The sequence below is a fragment of the Mus caroli genome, unplaced genomic scaffold, assembly GCF_978045245.1.
Source record: "Mus caroli unplaced genomic scaffold, Mus_caroli_1 scaffold_5, whole genome shotgun sequence".
NCBI classification, from domain to species: domain Eukaryota; kingdom Metazoa; phylum Chordata; class Mammalia; order Rodentia; family Muridae; genus Mus; species Mus caroli.
In genome coordinates, this window is record NW_028227260.1 from 5,357,722 (window position 1) to 5,380,980 (window position 23,259).

At 42.1% G+C, this 23,259-nt stretch overlaps 1 protein-coding gene across 4 annotated transcripts in view; it reads left to right on the top strand.

Moving 5' to 3' along the window:
* The window catches only part of Egfl6 (EGF like domain multiple 6), a 60,608-nt gene that overhangs the window by 21,563 nt on the left and 15,786 nt on the right, over positions 1-23,259 (top strand). For 3 of the 4 annotated variants that reach the window (XM_085837907.1, XM_021153527.3, XM_021153528.3), the window contains 5 exons: positions 38-130; positions 5,931-6,050; positions 10,387-10,506; positions 13,893-14,027; positions 16,314-16,436. In XM_085837907.1, the coding sequence (XP_085694033.1) occupies positions 38-130; positions 5,931-6,050; positions 10,387-10,506; positions 13,893-14,027; positions 16,314-16,436 (591 nt within the window). The remainder of the gene's footprint in view (positions 1-37; positions 131-5,930; positions 6,051-10,386; positions 10,507-13,892; positions 14,028-16,313; positions 16,437-23,259) is intronic. The other variant, XM_029472967.2, reaches the window with a different exon arrangement.

A 23,259-nucleotide genomic window follows, 5' to 3' on the forward strand; every position in this document is an offset into this window, starting at 1 on the left:
GCCAACTATATCATCAGGATCTCTTTCCCTTTCACAGCTATGTGTGAGCCCGGGTGCAAGTTCGGTGAGTGTGTGGGACCGAATAAATGTAGATGCTTTCCAGGATACACCGGGAAGACCTGCAGTCAAGGTCAGTACACCACCAGGACCCTGGGATGACTCCACTTCAATGAGGTCAGGGAGGAACAACAGCACTGGAGGTTTCTTAGATGTTGATTGTCAAATCTTGAACAAGGTTTCAAGATGAGAGTTTTTGACCAATCTGTACTTGATACATGTAAAACTTCTGGGTTTTTTTGTTTTTGTTTTTGTTTTTAAATTACACAATAAGGATACTCACTTAAAATAACTATTGTTTTTGAGATTATCTAAATAATACACATCCTTTATTTAAAAAAAAAGAACAGCAATGAATGAGAATTTAAAAGTAAAAAAGGATGGACTAGTGATGTAACTCACTTGGTAGAGTGTTTCTCCAGCATGAGCAAAGCCGTGGGTTCAATTCCCAGCATTCTATAAATCAGGCATGATAACACACACCTGTAACCCTAGCACTTGAAAAGTGGAGACAGGAGGATCAAAAAAAGTTCAAGGTCATCGGGGCTACATGCCAATTTTTAAAACAGCCTAGGATACAGGAAACCCAGTCTCAACTGGGGGGAAGGACCTCAAGGAGAGACTCCACCCTTAACCTTTATTAGAACCATAGTTAACAGTTTGCTGTAGATCAGTGAGTGGAGCAGAGACCCATTTAGGATGTCAAATGATCCATTCATATGGGATCACACACTGGATACCTGTATATCAGATATTTGCATAATGATTCAAAACAGTAGCAAAATTACAGATACCAAGTAAAAACAAAATGTTATAGTTGGAGGTCACCACAACATGAGGAACTAGATTAAGGGTCACAGCATTAGGAAGGTTGAGAAGCACTGCTCTAGATCTTCAGAGCCCTTTTCAATGACCCTACAAGTATCAGTATTTCTCATGGATATCCTTACCTGTCAGTATGCACAGAGCTCACACTCCTTAAGGCCACATCTCAGTCCTTAGTGTGAAGATATTTATCTTTTATGAAACTTATGCTTTCCTACCATTACCATGTCCATTGTTTCCACTCCCTCGACTCTGCAAACAATGCTAAATCAAACATTCTTCTCATATCTGCTCAACAGCCAGTTCTTCTAGAGTGATTTGGGCTTAGATAAATATCTAAATCTTGGAATCGATGAATAATGTGTCTTTTTACCCAACATATACATTTCTGAGAAGTTTTGACTTTGTTTCTGAGATAGGGTCTTACTATGTAGCTCTAGCTGTCCTAGTTGTCACTCTGTAAAACAGGATGGCCTTGAACTCACAGATATTCACACACAGAAGCAGATATGCCTGCTTCTGCCTCCTGGGTGATGGGATTCAATGTGTGTAACACCACACTGGTCTGTTTTGCTTTGAGACAATCTCATATGTCCCAGTTTGCAATGTAGCCCAAGATGGACCTTGAAATTCTGATCCTCCTGACACCACCTTCTGAGTGTTTAGATTATATGTATGGGCTACACCACCCAATGTATATGATATACTTCAAAGGAAAATTTATGGTATTTGTCTTAGGCTAGTTATCTGATGACAATTAAGGATTTATTTAATATCTTTAACATTGGCCAGAGATGGTGGCACATGACTATAATCCCAGCACATGAGAGGTAGAGGCAGGAAGATCAAGATTTGAGATCTGCCTCTATTATTTGCTAAAGAACAGCCTAGGCTATCTGAGACTGTCTCGAACAAAAACTCTTTGTCTTCCAGAGAGAGAAAGAGTTGTTAGCTAATGTATAATGTCTATTTGATTTACCTTTCAGATAAATGATAACTATATTGTCTATTTATATAGTAATACAGTATGGGATGTGTACATGCTAAAACATACTAGTTTCATTTCTAAAATTCAAACTTAACTAGGAATCTTTTATTTTTAGTTCCCAAACTTGGGACCCATCCCCCGGGTCATCTGGCACTTTTGAAAGACATTTGAAAGATGTGATGCTGGCATCTACTGGCTAAATACCTACCTTAGGGTTTCTATTGCAGTGAAGAAACACCGTGATCACAGAAACTTTTATAAAGGAAAACATTTAAGTGGTGATGGCTTATAGTTCAGAGGTTTAGTCCATTATCTTCAAGGTGGGAAACATGGCAGCATCCAGGCAGGCATGGTACTGGTGAGGTACCTGAGAGTTCTACATTCAGATTAGCAGGGAACAGGAAGAAAAAGAGTCACTGGACCAGGCTTGAGCATTTGAAAACCCCAAAGCCCATCCCAAGTGACACATTTTCTCCAAGAAGGCCACAACTACTCCAACAAAGGCACACCTCCTAGTAGTGCCACTTCCTAATGACCAAGCATTCAAATACATGAGCCTATGGAGGCCATTCCTATTTAAACCATTACAACACTTTACAATACCCCAAAGTGCCCTATACCAACAAAAATAGCTTGATCCAAATGGCAATAGACATTGATACTGAAAGACTGTGAAAAGTATAGTAAACAAAAAATACCTCGAATGCTGAAGCTGGATATCAGTTAATAAAGTATTTGCCTAGCATGCACAATACCCTGGATTCGATCCCTAATATGAAATAAACAGAACATGTTGTCAAATTCCTGCAAACCTAGTCCTTGAACAGTAGGAGCAGTAGGATTTAAGATTCATTCTTGGCTACATAGCAGGTTCCTGAGATACAAGAAATCCTGTCTCAAAACTAACAAACAAACAAACTAACATACAAACAAACTAAAATACTTTGGGAGGAAAAGAGGCCACCTTGGTCTTGGCTGTAGACTAGATGTTTCAACTAGGGTGATTTTGTCATTCTGGGGTGTCTGGCAATGTCTAGACACATTTTGAGTTGTCACAGTTAGGGGAGGGTTGCTACTGGTATCTATTGAACAAATACCATCCCTTCTCCTAAATACTCCACAATCCAGGCCAGCCCCTATATAGAGGAAAGATATGGACTCAAATGTCAAGAGAGGTTGAGCAACCCCTGCATGAAGAAAGCCACACAAATTAAGAAAGTGCCCCTAGCCTTACAATAAAGTTGAGCACCATCAGCCAATCACATTTACCTTCTCTCGTGAGACATTTCCAGGGAGACATAGTGATGGCTCAGCAGTTAAAAGGTTCAATCCTAGTACCCATATATTAAACTAGCTGGGCATGGTAATAAAGAATGGTGATGTGGAACTCACTGGCTACCAAGCCTAGCCTAATAGCTGGGCCCCCTCTTCCTGTCTCCAGCAACCTGGGAAAGACACCTGACCTCCTTATTCATACTCATGTGCACAAGCCCACACAAACATGCACACCAAGCAAACACTGAGAACCACAGGTTCATCAGTGAGATGTCTTGGTAGAACTTTCAGGCCAGGTGCTTCTTTTTCCTCAGATCCTTTCTGGAGCCCTTCTGACTAGGGGACCTAGTTATCAAATGCCAGTAAAATATTAACATTAAGAGAATGGTCCAGTTGGCTCAAGTTTGGAGGTTGTCTCTCTCCACCCAACACCCCCCGCAGCCTGCCTGCCCCATGGCAGCCTGATCAAAGACGATTCGTGGCAATGGGCCTGAGCTAATGTGTTTCCCAAAAATCCTCTTAAGACATGAGTGAGTCACCTCTGGCTTAAAGCCAAGGGATGGAGTACCCTGGGTTTTCCATTATGTCCAGTCACCATATTTCAGTCCCCACCTTAAAAGAGCATAGGGATTGGAGCCAGTGAGATGGTATATGAGAGGCACACTTGCCCTCATGTGCACACAGATGTACACACACACACACACCTGCAAAATATAATAAAATTAGCACATGTTTAAAAAAAATAAGGTGGTTGAAGTGTGTGAGGGAGATGATAGGGTTGAGGGAACAGGCAACAGAGAAGGAAATGTCAGGTGTTAAAAACAGTCTGCATATACACCGAACCTTCCAAAGGCAGGAACAGCTACTGTTTCACCTTTCAAGGACACACTCTGCCACTGCTGTTCAGAATGGCTTCTCTTCCGTGGAACTGGGTACCTTTCTCCTTTCTATGTCTTTCCTGCGGGACTTAATCCATGTCGTCCTCAATCATATTTCCAAAGACAAGTCACATCCTTTTATCACAATATCTTTTAACAATTTTTTTCTCCTGCATCTTTTCTCCTTTTTGACACAGGGTTTCATTTATCTCAGGCTAAGGGCGACCTTTAATTCCTTATTCACCCTTGTATCTACCTCCTGATTCCCCCTGCATCCACCTCCTGAGTGCTAATATTACAGTCTTGCACCACCATGCCTGCTTTTGAGGCACTGGGTATTGAACTCATGACTTTCTGCATGGTGAGCACACGTCCAACTGATCCATATCCTGTAGCCCACCTACTTTATCATTTTCTTGTTTTAAAAGAAACATTATTTATTCTTAATGTGTTATTTTTTGCCAAAATATACAACAAATCACAGAAAGAAAGAAAGAAAGAAAGAAAGAAAGAAAGAAAGAAAGAAAGAAAGAAAGAAAGAAAGAAAGAAAGGAAGGAAGGAAGGAAGGAAGGAAGGAAGGAAGGAAGGAAGGAAGGAAGGAAGGAAAGATACCCTTGAACATGCCAATTAACCACAACCATGGCACTGAGAACTTTTCACCCTAGGTTTTTATGCCTTACACATTTCTGTTTTGCCGCTTATTCATTTAGGGTTGATCAGTACACATAGCCTTGTAATCACACCATGAACACCTGCACATGCAATTAAGTATGCTGCAACCAAGTGCCTATCGAGGTTCTTTATAGAATGGTTATTAGCTAAGAGGATGGGCTTCGACCTGGAGCCACCCCAAATCACAACAATGCTGCTGTCATGAGCTGCTTGGGAAGTAGTAAAGGCAGAAATACTCAAATTGTATGTTTCTGACTCTTCATTAAAGTAGCAGCATATATAAATATATGTATATTAAAAATGTATAACTTAGGTCAGTGAGTTGGCTCAGCAGGCAAACATACTTGCTGCACAAGCCTATCAGCTTGAGTTTAAACCCTGGGACTCACATTGAAAGAACACTTTAAAGTTATTCTCTGACCTCCACACACACTATGACACCTATACTTTTACACATATCACACACACACACACACACACTAATAGTAAGAATGAAATATTTTAATAAAATTATACAACTTGATGAATTGCCACAGCACTTTTATAATTGGAGCCCAGATCAAAAAAAGCAGAATCTCAACAGTCCCCGCCTCCCACCTATTTAAGCATTTCTTTCCTCAACAAGAAAAGCATAGCCATGGATGGTGGGTGGCATATGCCTGTGATCCTTAGCACTGCAGAGGATAAAGCATAAGGGCTGCCTTAAGTTCAAAGCCAGCCTGAGCTACAATGTGAGAATGGATAGATAGATAGATAGATAGATAGATAGATAGATAGATAGATAGGAGAGAAAAGCTTATCTTGACTTTACTTCATCTATTGCAGTATGTGTGCAATGGATATATCCATCTTATTCTACTTAATATCTGTTTGTTAGAATCATCCTTTGTTGCCTATAAGTATAGTTTCTTCTATTTAACTGCTGTACAACATACTCACCACATACCCATCCTGCTGGGATGTGTTTGAATCACTCCAACTAATACATGTATTATTATGATCCCTTTAGCGTGTGTGTGTGTGTGTGTGTGTGTGTGTGTGTGCGTGTGTGCAAAGTACCTGTAGGAACATCCATTCCCTCCAATACTCCTATTTGCTCCACATCCTCACCAATCTCTCCAAGTGGTTCAGCACAGGTGACTCTATGCCCTTCCCCAAAATGGCATCTAGCCTCTCCCACATGGGTATTTTCTGACTCCATTAACATTTCTCTCTTTTCTGCCTGGCCCTGAAGATGTGAATGAGTGTGGAGTCAAACCCCGGCCATGCCAGCACAGATGTGTGAATACACATGGTAGCTACAAATGCTTTTGCCTCAGCGGCCACATGCTTCTACCAGATGCTACATGTTCAAGTAAGTTTCAGCAGCCACTCAATGCTGAAGGCTTGCGTTTTGGTATTTGATGCCTGGGGAAAGACTTGCTTGGGTAACTTTTAAAAACATATCAAGCTGAGTGGTGGTACATGGCTTTCACCCCAGCACTCGGGAAGCAGAGGCAGGAGGATCTCTGCGAATTCAAGGCCAGCCTGGTCTACAGAGCCAGTTCCAGGACAACCAGCGATTCAAAAAGAAACCTGTCTCTTAAAAAAATAATAATAAATAAACAAACAAAACCAAACAATATAAAGAGTAAAAATAAAATTTAAAAATATATCTTGTGTTATCCTAGTGTGGTGAAGCAAGTCTTTAATCCTAGCATTCAGGAGGTAGAAGCAAATGGATCTCTGTGAGTTTGAGGCCAGTCTCATCTACATAGTGAGTTCTAGGACAGGACTCCACAGTGAAACCCTTTCTCAAAAAAAAAAAAAAAACCACCCACACCCACCCCTGGTCATGGTGATCCTCCTGTCTCTCTTCCCCTCAGTCCCTTGCCAGCTCAATCCAAAAGTCCTGCCTCTGTCTTCCTGCCCAGCCATTGGCTGTAGTGCAATTCTTTATTACCATTCAAAGCCAACCGAGGACAGGGACTCTCAGTTTCTGGAAGCTTGGCTTTTGAAAGCCAAATTAAGACAAAGCATCAGAACCAATTCCCAACATATAGGGTTGAGGATGTGTCTCAGTTGGTAGAGTGCTTGCCTAGCATGAAGAAAAAATCTCTGGGTTTGAGGCCCAGAATCATGTAAACATGGCACAATAATACATGCCTGTAATGCCAGCATTCAGGAGGTGGAGGCAGGAGGATAAGTTATTTCAAAGTCAAACTGGAAATCAACATGGGGATACATGAGACTCTGCCTCAAAAAAAGTCTTTTACATAACCGTAAGCTAAACATCTTTGGGCACTTTTTAAAATTATGGTTAAGATGTACATAACGTAAAATTTACCATTTTAGGGGCTGGAAAGATGGCTCAGTGGTTAAGAGCACTGACTGCTCCTCCGAAGGTCCTAAGTTCAATTTCCAGCAACAACATGGTGGCTCACAACCATCTATAATGAGATCTGACACCCTCTTCTGGTGTCTCTAAAGACAGCTATATTGTACTTACATAAAATAAATAAATCTTTTTTAAAAAATATTACCATTTTAGCCATTTAAAAGTGAGCAAACCTGCTACCTTCACATTGTTCAGCAACCACCTCCATCATCAAGCCTGATGACCTGAGATTGATGCCTGGAACCCACAAAATTCCTGGCTCTCAGTTGTAATTTCCAGCACTCTTACCTCAATGTGAGAGGTACATGCATGGAACTGGGCACGAAGTCCATGGCTTACACAGTGTAACAGCAGGCAACAAGAGAGACCATGGCTTAACACAGCAGAAAGCAAGAATCAACTTCTGAAAGGTGTCCTCTGACCCCCACATGTGTGCTGTGGCACCCATGTAACCATATGCTCACACACATGTGCTCATGTGCTCTCTCTCTCTCTCTCTCTCTCTCTCCCTCTCACTACACACACACACACAAAACATACTAGCTGGGCATGGTGGCGCACACCTTAATCCCAGGGCAGAGGCAGGTGGATTTCTGAGTTCGAGGACAGCCTGGTCTACAGGGTGAGTTCCAGGACAGCCAGGGCTACACAGAGAAACCCTGTCTCGAAAAACAAAAAAAATAAAAAATATAAAAAATAAATAAAACATACTAAAAGGAAAAAAACTTTAACCAATAACAGCAACTCCCTATTGCCCTCAATAGCTATAAATCTGCTTTCTGTCTCTATGGATTCGTTTCTTCTAGACACTCACTTTATAAATGGGGGGGGGCGACTCATTAGGGAAAATCAATTACATATCTCTACTTACGTATATGTGGAGACAAGTAGGATTTTATCATGAAACTAGGCATGGTGATTAAAGGGAGGTGATAAATTTCTACACCATCCCAGGGACATCAATCCTTCCCACCACTACCTTTCTCACGCCCCTTGCCCCACTCCCAGAGATTAGTGTGTCTCGTTGGAAATGCATTCTGACTCACATTCCTGAAAAGAAAAGCCCTTCTGTGATAATGAACCCCATGTCCTGGGGGAGGATGGGAATCTCCAGCCATTCATTTCTTGAGAGGAGAGGCTTTTTAAGTGTTGTATTTCAGCTTAAAGGCAAACCCACCTTCCCTGCCTGCCTTCCCCTCCCCTCCTCTCTTGCCATCTCATCTTCTTCTGCCCCTCAGCTCCCAGAAAGCACAAGCCTGCTGCCTTCGGCCAGCTTCCCAAGGTTGCAATCATGCAGATGCCCAGTCCATCTGGGGCTTTGGAAGGTAATGTGTAGTGCCCCTAGTTCCTCTATGTCTTAGCCCTAAATCATCATTTACTCAGATCTTACCTTAGCAAAACAACCTAAGAGATAACATACATATTTGCAGGGTCTTTTTCAAATATTCTATTCATATAAATTAAGGAGAAACCCACATGAAACAATATAATAGTTTATTGAATTCTTTGCAGCACCCTTGTGACTAGCACCAACTAGAACTTGGCCAGAACTTCCTGGTCTTGTGCTTCCCCAACAAGGACCGTTATCTAGGCTTTTTACAGTGATCACTTCAAACTTCTTTTTTTTTTTTTTTTTTTTTTTTCCCGAGACAGGGTTTCTCTGTGTAGCCCTGGCTGTCCTGGAACTCACTTTGTAGACCAGGCTGGCCTAGAACTCAGAAATCCACCTGCCTCTGCCTCCCAAGTGCTGGGATTAAAGGCGTGCGCCACTATGCCCAGCTACTTCAAACTTCTTAAAAACATCGACACTAATGGATGATTCTGAACACATTACAGGGGAGCTCATTCCGTACCAAAAGCGATATTGTTCCTCAAGTGGAAAGCTAGCTAATTTTGGTGATTAAGTTTCAAAGAAGATAGCTAAAGAGAAAAGAAGTGAATGATATAACCATCAGTAGGTGTTTGTTTCCTTGCCTTAGGTCTCCATCCCTGTACCCTCTTTCTTTACCTCTCGGGATTATCTGTGCCTCCACATATAAAGTTTTCTTGGGTGTTGATTTTTTTTCTTCCTGGCCCATTTTATTGTCTTTGGTCCATCTGGGTGACTAGCATTTTAGTGAGGTGGGTGAATGTTATTTACCAAAATCATGGTTTTGATCACTGATCTTGGAATATAAGAAGTATTAAGAGGGCTGAGAGATGGCTCAGTAGGAAAAAAAAAAAGTATCTGCAGTGCCAGCATGAGGACCTGAGTTCTAATCTCTAGAACCCTCGTAAAACACATAGCACAAGGGTTTGTAATCCCAACAACGCTGTGGGAAGATGTGAGGCAGAAATAGAAGAATGCCTAGAGATTTCCAGGCCAGCTAGGCTGAAGTACACAGTAGAAATACAACTGAGACCTGCAGTGTGGCTCTAGGGATCAAACCAGTGTACCTCACACATGCTAGACAAGCGCTCTAACACCTGACCTCCATCTGCAGTCCCTCCCATAAACTTGTTTTTCCCCCCTTTGGCCACCAGGAGACATGTAGCTAGTCTTTGCTGCAAGGGAAGCTAGGCAAGTATCTGGATTGTCAGAAACACATTTTAACAATGGTGAAAATGGGGGCCAGAAGAGTTCTTGTGGAACGGAGTACCTACCTGGATTTGCTACATCATTACAGGTACCTGAAACACCAGGCTTTGTTGCTTGAGTGACTCTCAATGAGTCTCCACATTTGTGCAAAGATCTCTAGCGCTCCTTTGCACTAACTGCTCACATTGATAATCTATATCAGCAATTACTTTCCATCCTCTAGAGACTGGCCACATGACATATTAATCTGAGTGCATTTAAAGATGAGAGAAGGGCTGAGGATGAGGCCAGTTGGTTCCATGCTCACCTAGCTTATACACACCCTGGGCTCAATCCTTGGTGTTGCATGAACCAGATATGGTGTCACATGATTGTTATCTCAGAATGTTGGAAATGGAGAATCAGAAGTTGCAAGGCTATATAGTGAGTTCAAGGCCTAGCTGAGATACATCAGACAATGTCTCAATTTAAGAGAGAGAGAGAGAGAGAGAGAGAATGGGGTTCAGTCAGAGCTGTATGTTTTCCTAGAGATGGTCAAATGCAGTGTGTTGGTCAACAAAATAGACCTTGAGTGAGTGAAATGATTCCCAGAGGTCACCAGGACAATGCTTCTGCCAGATTCCTCGTGGGTTTCTATTTGAGACTCAGACCGTGAATCCTGTCCTGAGACTCATTACATTTCACATCACCAAATTGGGAGAGACTTTCTTGGTTAATCTTTGACTGCTTTTGCAGACTCCAGGACGTGTGCCAGAATAAACTGCCAGTACGGCTGTGAAGACACAGAGGAGGGACCACGGTGTGTGTGTCCATCCTCTGGCCTCCGCCTGGGCCCAAATGGAAGAGTATGCCTAGGTAAAACAGAAAGTGTCACCTCTATTCCCCTCCATCTCCCTCCCATTAGCCCTCCATTTCCCTCCCATTACCCCTCCATTCCCCTCCATCCTTTCTTCACTGAACTCCATTTTCATTCACCACTAGGCTTGTGTTGACTAGATACAGTAAATTCTTCAAAGTATTGATCTCTGTCTATGAAATATCTTCAGTCATTTGTGCTCTCTAAATACTTTGGGATAGAAAGGAAACCCAGTTTTCTAGTAGTCTATACTGCCAAGTGCCAGAATGAACAGGGCACAAAAGGTTCTTTTTATTTACTGTACTGCCACCACATATCTGACTTCAATCACCATGCGACGAACACTACACCATCCATTCAATCTTATGAGCCACGGGGATTTGTTTCAAGTCCTGGCTATCATTTTCCTGGAAAACCTGTGTTTACTTTTTTGTTCCCAGTATTAATTTAGTGAAAATAGTATCTGCCTCCCACGACATTTAGGCAGTGTTTTAAATGCTTTTTCACATTCTCTTTAAAAACCTGCTCTAGGGAATGGAGCTAGAGCATAGTTAGTGTTTGCCTAGCATTTGCAAACCCTTGGGCTCAATCCCCACCACCTTATAAACCAGGTGTGGTAGAATGTACCTGTCACCATGGTACTCAGCAGATAACAGCAGGGAGACCAGAGGTCATCAGGGAGATCAAAGGTCTTCCCCAGCAAGTTCAAAGCTAGTCTGGATTACCTTAGACTCTGTCTCAAAAAAAAAGTCTTTATAAAAATTATCCAGCACACAGTAGGCAGGGTCAAGCGGACTTCTGTGAATTCGAGGCCAGCTTGGCCTACATAGTGAGTTCTAAGTCAGCCAGAAATACATAGTGACACCTTGTCTCAAAAAAAGTAAAATTATAAGTTCATTGCTATTTCTGGCTAGACAAAACGGGCAGATTAAATCAGTACCAATTAAACACATAAACTGTTCATTCATAGCTGTAAATTTAGTACAAGCTGTGGCCTAAAGCTTTAACATCCTTTCTCTTGTGTTATTGCACATCTTACTTTGTGAGTCCACAGAAGCCGTGTTGGTTCAGTAAATGGTCCCAGGAAACACTGGTTGAGCACTTAGGAAGTATCACGGGAAAAAGCAGGGACCAGCACTGAGTGAGTTCGGTGAGCAGGTTCAATGAGCTCTGGACACCTCTGGGAGACCAACTGTATGTACTTGTTACTTTTCTCATTGCTTTGACAAGAAGGAACTTGGGGGAGGAAGGGTTTATTTGACTTATAATTTGAGAGGATGTAGAGAATACCATAGTGGAGGATGGGTTGCAGCAGGAGTGGAAGGCAAGGCAGATGGTCACATTACATCCACATTCAGAAAGCAGAGAAGTGAGATTTCAAGTCCCGCCCCTAGTCACTCCCTTCGTCTGGTAAGACTCCTCCTCCAGAGACCAAGTGTTCAAAGGCCTGAGCCTATGGAGGACATTTCACATTCAGTCTACAACTCCGAGGAAAGCTGCCTCTTGGCTTTCCTCCTCAGGCAAGGATTTTGGGTCACCTCTCCACCAACCACTGCTGTTCCCTCACGGGGTGCTGCTCCAGGGTGAGACTCCCTAATCCTCACAGTAGGACCCAGGAACAAGTCTAGCAGGCAGCCTATGGCAGCAATGGGACCTTTGAGGGCTGAGTGGCACAGCCCCCTTGGTGGCTGAAACACCATTTCACTCATTTTTGCATGTTGGTTACTTTTGTGAGTTTGAGTTATGTTCAATCATGTAACTGCGTATTCCTTACAATCATATTTCAGCAAGTACATATAACATTTAGATTGGGTGAATACAATAGTCTCAATAGGGAAGAACCAATGAGGCCAGAATCTTGGAAGACAAAAAAAAAAAAAAAAAGTCATCTTCTTTGATTTAAAATCTAAGCGTGATGTAACAAGCTCTTCAATGTAATAGAAATGTTCTTTAGTCAGGATTCTGGGTGTTCATTTATCCTAAATGGATATAGTTTGATGAATTTTATATGTAAAGTAAGCTCAGCTGCATAGGCCAAGGAAGCACTTTTTAAAACGTGCATGTATATTAAACTCTGTCTTTTTGTTTGTTTGTTTTTCTTTGTTGTTATTGTTGTTTGGTTTGATTTTCAAGACAGGGTTTCTCTGTGTAACAGCCCTGCCTGTCTGTCCTGGAACTCTCTCTGTAAGCCAGACTAGCCTTGAAGTCACAGATATCTGCCTGACTTTGCTTCCCGTGTGCTGGGATTAACTTTGTTCAAATCAATACTTACTTGTTATTTTAAAAGTGCAGCAGGATAGCTCAGTCACTGAGGTACTCACCATATATACATGTGTCCCCAGATCCCTAGCATTCACTCATGGGGTGGGGGAGAGGATGGGGGCCTGTGAAATGCAAACAATAGGCCAGCATTAACTTGCATGCTTAACCCAAGGTCCAACCTACTTGATACCTGGAGGTTAGAGCAATGCCTGAGTCTTAGCAAATTGCTCAGCCTAGCTGTCAGCCCCCGGTGTGACATCACTCACCCCGGAGAAATGTAACATGCCTATATAATTGATTTAAGCTTCATTGTTACACAGTTATAATCGACTAACAACTTAAACAATGGTGCGTGCTTCCACAACTACTTTTTTTTTTTTTTTTTTTTTTGGTGATTTGAGTCAATCTTACAGGAGCTTAGAAGGAGCTATTTAATACTTTTACAAAATGCAAATCTCAAATGTTCATTTCTTTCAGGTTGCTCAGAGTGAGGCTGACTGCACTTTCAAAAATTGTATGCTATATAATATAATTAGTTCCTTGGGAAAATAGTCACTCACCACATGCATGAAGCATAGGGACCACCACATGCCAGATACACACTCAGCCAGAAAGAGCTGGAGCCTGATACATGAGCAGATATAAGGAGTGGGGATACAATTCAGTTGATAGGGTGCATGCCTAGCAAGCATGCAGCCCGGCATTCCATCCCCAGCACCACATAAACAAGGCATGAGGGTCTGTAATCCCAGCACTAGGAACATGGAGGCAGGAGGATGAGGAATCAAAGGTCATCCGTGGCTACACAGTGAGACTGAAGCCAACCTAATATACATGTCAGAGATGGGGGAGGGGGAACAAATAATGACATTGTAGCCAGGGCCATTTAACACCTCCAAGAAAAGTTGGACATAATTGATATGAACCTGTAAGCTAAAGAGCTGGGCGTGTGCCTGGTGAAGATCTAGAATACTTCCTGAAGACTTGACCTTGACAACAGTCACTTGGTTTTCCAGGCAAGAAGACTGAGCATGTGCTTGGGCATTGTGTGGGTACCAGTGCAGGTACATGTGTCAGAGTACTCTTCCCTCAACCTCTGACAACTTCTACTCCTCTATTCTAGATATCGATGAATGTGCGTCTAGCAAAGCAGTCTGCCCTTCCAATCGAAGATGCGTGAATACATTTGGAAGCTACTACTGCAAATGTCACATTGGTTTTGAACTGAAATATATCGGTCGCCGATATGATTGTGTAGGTAAGATCCAATGAGCCGCAGCTGCAATTCCAGGGGTGTGCTTTCAATTCTGACAGCCAGATGGGTGTGGCTGCCACGATACCAAGATGCCACTGCTGTCTTGTAATGCCAACTGGAAAAGAATCCTGTCTCATTTGCTGTTTTAATTTATACATCTGATAACAAGTTGAATAAAATTTTATTGATGGAAAGCTTAAAAAAAAAAAAAAAGATCCAGTGGCCTTTTCCCCTTGCCTCCAAGCCTGCATGTGTTCTCTACAGACATTTTTTTATATTCATTCAATCTACTATACTGATCACCTGGACACAACACACACACAAAGGGAAAAAAATTGATATTATGTTTCTGGCATTTAGGTAACTTCGGTGAGAATATTTATGAAACCAGATCCATAGTGATGGAAACAAATAAATATAATACTATCATGGAGGCAAATATCTTGAGGTTACTTATGTGAGGGTTGTTTTTTTAATGTAATGAGTTTTTGTTTATTTTATATGTCTAGTTCTATCTCCAACTACACCTATGAATGGAAGCAATAACGAGGTATTTATATTTGCTACAAGATTAAGAAGATCTCAGTGGTCTGTTCTTGACATTTTTCATTGGATTGGCTTTACAAAAATGTATGAAGGAGACTGGAGAGGTGGCTCAGTACTTACAATCACAAGGACCTGGATTCGCATCCAAGCACACAAGTAACAAGCAAAGACTCTTAGAGGATACCTGAACCCCAGGTCTAGAGAAGAGGAACAGGAGGATCCCTGGGGGGTCTGCTGGCTTCCAGCATACCTAAGAACACAGGAGCCCCTAGGAGAGATTTTGCCTCAAAAAGAATAGGCAGAGTCATAGAAGAGGATACTCTCCTTGCCTCTGCTGTAGACATAGGCACACACATCAATTTTTTAAAGGAAGATTATATGAAGGGGAGCATGTTCTTTCCTTTCTGCTTTCAGCCCTTTTGTAGTTCAGGTGTCAAATAACATCGCTGTGCTAATACTGCTATTAGTCAGCTATTAGTCTCATCTTAAAACATTTTCATCTCTTAGTGAAGGAATTCCAGGCCTCGGAGAGCTTGTGAGGTTAGATATACATACCCATTGCCCTTGATAGACTGTCCTACAGTGAAGAGAAATTTGGGCTGCCTCTAACTCTCTATTCGTTGGCATAACTTAGGTGACAAAGGTATGACATGACATGGAAAGCTAACTGTTGGAGAAAATATCATCCTTTCAATCCTGTACTTAGGGCTTCTTAGGACATGTCTTATATCATCATGTTGGGACAACACCCCATTGCTGGTTTTTGAACCATCTTGGGAGACCTTCACAGCTATTCCCTCAAATCTTCTTAGATATGAACACTATCTTAACTAGGCACACAAAATTCATGTTCGGCATAAGCTTAGAGCCCACCCTGTCCTGTCAATCCAGCCAGCTGGGCAATCAAATGACAGCAGTGCGATGTTGCCCAGATCCCTGCCCCTATAAGGACGCTCCCCTCCACAACAGATTGGGAATGTACACAGCTTCCCAAGAAAGCAAATCTCTGATGTACTAACAGCGGTTAATACTAGCATCAGAGCGTCTTTTGTGACTGAACTCAAAACAATACACTGGTTTGTGTCCTTATAGCTACAAAAGCATAGACAGGGCATAGGCTGGAGAGTAGAGTGCTTGAAGCTCCCACCTGAGTGGAACCTGGCCAGTTTTCCACCTCTAAATCCAGCAGACGAGCTCAAACCAGCCTGACCCTTTCCCCTGACAGGTTCTGAACAAAATGCCCGTGCCTATGAATTCAGACAATAGCAGCGATTCCTGGCTGATCCTGTCTTTTGTTTGTGAGGAGTTTCAAGCCAAAATTAGAATTTGTTTTCTGATATTGTTCCTTATTTTCAGATTACATGGATGAAATTCAAACCAATCCAAAATTTAGCATTTATTTTCTGATACTGTTATTTAGTTCCCAATTATGTGGGTGTAAGGGAAATTGAGAAACTCCAAACACCATAGCTGATTTCAATCACATTAATAATGAGCAAGCAGTGAAGTTGCACTGGGGGAGGTGAGCTGCAGGCACCCTCCCTACATACCAGGCAGGCACCAGGCAAAGCCAGGGCTCTTGGCCAAAGGGCCTCAGGTTTTGAACACCTCTCTGCTCTCAGGCAGCACTTAGTTTGCTGAAGTGTTGAGTGGTTGGCCTTGAAGTTGCTCAGGTGAAAAGGCTACTCCTTCAACAAGCCCTTTTATCATAAAGTTGTTCACTGGAATGTTCCCCCTTTTCAGATATAAATGAGTGTGCTCTGAATACCCATACGTGCAGCCCCCATGCCAATTGCCTCAATACCCGAGGATCCTTCAAGTGCAAATGCAAGCAGGGATATAAGGGCAATGGTCTGCAGTGTTCTGGTAAGTAGCATTTGGTCATGACAGTTTTGCTATCTGTCCCCCACAAAGCACTCCTTCCAGATAGCGTTCTTTCGTGTGTATGTGTGTGTGTGCCTCAGCCTTGTATCTTTTCCTAGTTGTGTTTGTATTTCTGGTACTCACAAAAGTCATAGGCAGGCACAAAACTGAAAGATCTCGGGCTAGGATGCTAATTGAATCAGTAGAGTGCCTAACATATTGAAATCCTGGACCCCTGTACCAAATAAACTAGGTATGGTAATCCCAGTACTTGTAAGAGATGGAAACAAGAGGTTTAAACATTCAAGGTTATCCTCCAAAACATAGTGACTTTGAGCCCAGCCTGTGATATATGAGACCCTGTCTCAAAATCAAACAAGCAAAAACCCTAGGGTAGGGGGACAAACAAACAAGGGCATAGTTCTTATTTTTCTGGTCATAACACTTTCATCAGGACTTTTTCCAGAACAGCAACCAAAATATGGTAGGATGTGCTAGATATCACTTCTTGTCATCCTAAAGTTCACATTCTCTCTCTCTCTCTCTCTCTCTCTCTCTCTCTCTCTCTCTCTCTCTCTCTCTCTCTCTGCGTGTGTGTGTGTGTGTGTGTGTGTGTGTGTGTGTGTGTGTGTGTGTTAGACTCTTTAATCTTTAATGGTAGTGATTTTAAACTATAAATATATAAGCCGTCTGGTTTATACAACTAGAAAATCTACTGCTGTTAACTTAGAACAACAGGAAAAGTGATTTCCCATGAATACCATGTCTGAGGCAATGTTTTCTTACTTGGGGAAGGCTCCAAGCTGACAGAAGCTCCACCATCTTATAATACTTGGTTATTAATCCAAGTCCTTGTGATTTTTCACACCTTGGAAAGAAACATAGACAATTAGATATCAGCTCGTATTACTTCAGTTTGGGAGTGGCAGATTTCAAGGACCAAAATAATAATGATGGTGGTAGTGGTAGTAATGGTGGTGGTTGGTGGTAGTGGTATAAATGAACACTGAAAAACCTAGAGAGTTCTGGAATTCCTGTCAGGTCAAGTTATCTATGCTTACAGTGCAGGCCACCCCCTGGTAAACAGAGTTCTATAGTGTTTAAAGTCAAGCAGTCAACATGGTGAACTGTATCTGTGCTCCCAACACTTAGAGAGTTAGGAGGATAAGAACTTCAATGTCATCTTTGGCTGCATAGTAAGTTCAGCCTGGGTTATATGAGATACTGTCTCATGTCTCAAAAGACCAAGAATAGTAGTAATAATGATAATGATAGCTAGGTTTATCCTTCCTTTATTTAACCCTGGTTCATTGTGACTAGACTTGTCTTTGTTGTGTTGTGTCCTGTTTTTGGTTGGTTGGTTGGTTGGTTGGTTTTGATTTTCTTATTATTATTACTTTGTGTGGGGGAGAGTGTTGTGGGTACTCATGATATGGAATTGTGCATACCACAGTGTGCATGTAGAGGTCAGAGGAAACTTTTTCAAGCCAGTCACCAGGGTTATGCAGCAAGCACCTCTAATGAACTGAGCAATCTCCCAGCCCTGTTTGTTTGTTGTTTGAAGCAACAACTTGAAACGTATTCCTGGCTGCCTGGTACTCACTCTGTAGCCCAGCATAACCTTGAGCTGACTACTATCCTGTCTCAGCTTTCTGAGCGCTGGGATCATGGGGATGTGCTGCCCTGCCTGCTCTAGAATTGTTTACTGCCCTGTCTCAAGTAATCTCTATGCCCTTCGGCACAGGTCTCATAAGTATGACTGTAAATCATAAGCTGACTTGCCTCACATCCTATGATCTCATTCAGCCAAGTCTCCCGATGACACAGACTATCGCCTAGCTTTAACAAAACTAAACACTATGCACCATGATAGCCACTCAACCACACACACATAAAAGGTTCACAGTATCCAAGTGGGCTGTTAGTGAGTCTAGAAGTCAGATTCCATAAAGCACTGCCAAACGAACTGGCAACATTTATTTTGAAGAAAAATAATGATGAGAAGCATAAACTGTGCCTGGAACATTTTTTTTAAAAGAAATGTGAAACAAAAGTGGTCCCTCTAAAGAAGACTAACACCAGTGGGTAGAAGCTATAATCTTCTGCAAAGCTAACTAGATAGTTTCGTGGAGCAGGGACTCTTCTAGAGTAGTAGTGACATAGGCAAGGATCAGTGTCCAGAGGGCATTTGAGATACCCAGGTTCTGGGTCCCAGAACAAAGTATTAGATACTGTGCGGGTAGGGAAATGGCTTACTGGGTAAAGTACTTTCCTTATAATCATAAAGATTTGCCTGTAGATCCCCAACATCCATGAAAAGATCGGGAAGGCATGCTTGGTTGTCTGCCTACAATCCCAGTGCTTGGGAAGTGGCGACAGATCCCTAGATCCCTAGATCAAGCTGGCTAGCCAGACAAGCTGAATTGGTGAGCTCTAGGTTCCAGTGAGATACTCTGCCCCAATAGATAAAGTGGACAGCAATTGAAGAAAGCACCTGATATTGACCTCTAGCCTCCATGTGTACCCACACCTGTACTCCACACATAAAAACATGAATGCACACATTCGCAGACACTTCATGCACACACTCATTAAAAAAAAAATAAAAAGAATTGAATCCCAAACAGCTCATGATAGTCCTGTGGTAGACACTTGTAATAGGTCATCAGTTCAGAGTACCTAAGAGTCCCCCAATTCCAAGAAGGCAAAATGGAGCATGCCATACAGCTTCCTGGGTCCTAGCTAATACAGATAGAGGGCACTAGACTCTCCATGCCTTGTGACCTTAGGGTATTGTCTACAGTGCTGCCCAGACCCTTCAGGTGCAGCTAGAGATGGGAAATTAGCACCTCTAAGAAACACCCTCAGCCAATGGAGGTCTTGGAGTCTATAAATAAATACCTTTCCTTCCCCTTCATAGAGTGAGGCAATCCTGAACAGTAATGCTACACAGGCTCTCAGATTTCTCCAGTCAGACTGAGTTTGTTGCCCATAGTAATGACCTGCCCAATGTGACACCATCTTTTGTCTCCCCTCAACTTTTTTTGACTCACTGTCCCCCTTCCCACATTCTGCCTTCTTGAATCCTTCCCCAAATCCTTCTTTTGGGATTTGCCCAAGGTAACTCAGAGTAAGATGGGCACATCTCTGAGTAGCTCGTCATGGGGTTGAAATGAAGTGACATAAGTCGAAAACTTCATTCCGTTGGTCACACAATAGATGCCCAGTACAGTCTGCAGTGGTTAGTTTTGTTCTAAGTGTCATCTCAACCCTCTGTTGAGGGCCAGAAAGCGTACTGCAGAATACTATAAACATAATTTTAAAATGTTGTACATGAAAAATAGAAGTCCTCCAAAAATATGTGTTTCTTTAAAAGAGGTGTTTCTCACCTCTACATGACTACTCTCCTCACCTCCAGGGCTAAGAATTGAAGAAATTACAAATGATAACTGCCTGGAGGGTCCATGGATGTAGTTCAGTTGGGAGAGCATTTGCCTAGCATGCATAAGCTCCTGGGTTCTAAGGACTTGGGAAATAGAAGCAGAATGTTAAGGTGTAGGCTGCATGGCTATCCTCAGCTACATGGTGGGTTTGAGACCACCCTAGACTCCAAGCAGTTCTGTCTGACAGAGAGAGGGAAAGGGAGAGAGGGGAGAGAGGGGAGGGGAAGAGGGAGGAGGAGGGGGAGGGGGAGAGGAAGAGGAAGAGGGAGAGAGAACGCAGAATGCAGAATGCCTAATTGGAAAAAAAACCATTGGGCTGGAGAGATGGCTCAGGGGTTAAGAGCACTGACTGCTCTTCTTGGAGGTTCTGAGTTCAAGTCCCAGCAACCACATGGTGGCTCACAACCATATGTAATGGGGATCTGATGCCCTCTTCTGGTGTGTCTGAAGACAGCAACAATGTACTCACATGAAATAAATAAATTAATTTTTTAAAAAACAGACAAAATTTAGAAAAAAAGAAAAAGAAAAAACATTGTTTGCAGCCCATTTTCTATATTGCAGCCCAGTGTTTTAAAATTATAAGTCTCACATCAAAACAAACATATCTTGTGTCAAAGAAACTTCTGCGGTTTGTTGTTGTTGTTATTGTTATTGTTCCTTTGGGTTTTGTTTCGTTTTGTCTTTTTGGGTTTTTGTTTGTTTCTTTCTTTCTTTTTGTTTTTTGTTTTTGCATCTAGGAGCAAAGCTTCTAGAATAAGATTACCTTAACTTGATTCCCCAGCTCCTTGGCTAAGTACTTGTGGACTAAGAACAAGTATTGATTTTCCAATGCCTCCATTTCCACATGTGCAAAAATTGGTATCACAGCACCTGTCCCTTAGTATCATTTACTACTGAATGAAAGAATCCTTACAGAATAAACAGATGTCCACAGACAGGGCTTACTACCAGCCCAGAATATACTAAAATCATGTTTATTTTTCAAGTTGGTTTTAGAGGGGTTTAGTTTATTTCATTTTGTAGTTTGGGGGCAGGATCCCATGGATCCCCAGTTGTCCTTGAACGTCCCGTGTAGCTGATGATCATGTTGAATTCCTGAAGTTCCTGCTTCTTACCTCCTGATGGCTTATATTCCAGGCATGTGCCACAATTTACTCAGTGCTTGGGATCAAAGACAAGGCTCTGTGCATGCTAGGCAAGCACACCACCAAGTGAGCTACATGCTCAACCCTGGCTCTAAAGACTAGTACTCTTAATATTTAAATTTATGCTTATTACTTGTGTGTGCATGATATGTAGGGGGTTGTGCACATGCCCTGGTGCAAGTGTGGCAAAGAACACTTTGTGGGGTCAGTTCTCTCCACTTGAACATTTGTGGGTTCTGGAACTCAAAGTCAGGTTGCCGAGCTCGTGATATCAGGGCCTTGCTGGCCCTGATAGGTTTTGTAAATCACTTATGGGCTCAAGAGACAACTCAGTGGGTAAAGTGCTTGCCATACAAGCATAAGGATCTGAGTTCAAATCCCCAGAACGCTCACTAAATCTGGAAATGGTAGCAATATCAGTACTATGGTGAATAGGAAATGGGGTCAAGAGGATCCCCAGAAACCCTCAGACCAGCTGGCTTTGCATATGCAGTGGCAAACAGGAGACCCTGTGTCAAACAGGGTGGAAGGAAAGGACCAATGCCTGAGAGTCTACTCCAACCTCCACACACATTGTGGTATGCTTGTGCCAACACTCATCTGTGAACATGCATGCACACCACACACACAGATGTTTTTAAAAACCAAACAATTTTTAAAAGTAGTAACTTATTTTTTTAACATCAGTTTGATTTCCTCATAAAATAGCAACATATATCCTTGAATCATAGCTCTCAAGGAATGTGAGTCAGTCTAGAGAAAGGTAACTGTTAAACCTTAAAGCAGGAGTAAGTTCATTACAGAAATGGTAGAAAATAGAAGGTATTCCTGTGCATGCCTTTCAAGTCCTTACTCTGCTACTAACTAGCTAAGTGACCTTAAGCAAATTCTTTTACACTAGCATTTCCTTACTACCAAAATCTAATTTTGGCCTTCCCTTGGCTCTCTGGTCCTTATAATCTCCATTGAAAGTATTCAGGTGGGCTGGAGTCAGAGCTTAAGAGCACTGACTGCTCTTCCCAGAGGTCCAGAGTTCAAATCCCAGCAATCACATGGTGGGTCAAAACCATCTGCAATGAGACTGGATGCCCTCTTCTAGTGTGTCTAAAGACAGCTACAGTGTACTTACGTGTAATAAATAAATAAATAAATAAATAAATAAATCTTTTTTAAAAAAATATTCAGATAAGACACACAGAGTGCAGTACAGAAGACACCTGGTGTTTATCTCAGAATAATAGGAAGCACTATCAGGGCCTTACCTAGGGCAGTGACCAAAAGGCTATCGAAAGAGGAAAATGCTCTCATGCAGTCAGAGTGGATAACATGCAAAAGGACCAGTTAGGTTGGCTAGCATGTCAAGGTAAGGGATGTGCTTTCTACAAAAGTCTCTGGGACAGTATGAAAATGTCATAGTGAAAGTCTATTATTGTGCATGTTCACCTAAAAAAGAATCATCAAGTCTTTGAAATAGACTGCTTCTCTGAGGTGTGTTTTCCTCCCCAACTGACTGAGAGGCCTGTTTTGAATTAACTTTTTTTTTTTTCTTGGCTTTTTGAGATAAGGTTTCTCTGTGTATCCCTGGCTATCCTGGAACTCTGTAGATGAGACTTTGCCTCAAACTCAGTGAACTGCCCACCTCTGTCTCCCAGAGTGCTCAGACTGAAGGCACCACCAGCACCCTGCTGAATTAACTCTTGAAAAGGGACCAGAGTGTTTATCTTTGTTCTTTATCAGAAAGCCTGCAGGTAGTTGAGGAGCTTGGAATCTTCCTGACAATTGATTTGGAAAGTCGTGGCTCCACCCAGAACCAGCCAGACCCCATTCTTGTAGCCAGAAATTATGTAACAGAGTAGATCCAAAAGAATTAAAGGAACAAAAAATAAATTAAAGAAAGATATAAAAGACACACACAAATAAAAATTAAAAAGCAGTGCTTTATTAGGAGAGAAATAACATAGTCTTCTGTGGATGGGTCTCAAAAACCCTGCTATGTTCACCTTCCTTCCTTTCATATAGTATTTTAAATCTGAACAAGGGGAGTGACTTTAATATTCTCTCTTTTCACATGATGTTCCAAATTTTAAACACAGGCAGTTCCGATACTCCCCCCATTGCTGTTCTTCACTTGCAACAGTATGTGGCCAGGGATGCAGGAAGTAGAGCCAGAAGTGGCCCAGCCTTGAAGAGGTTCTGGCCTGCCTGATAATTTTTAAACTTCTTTTCTTTATTCTT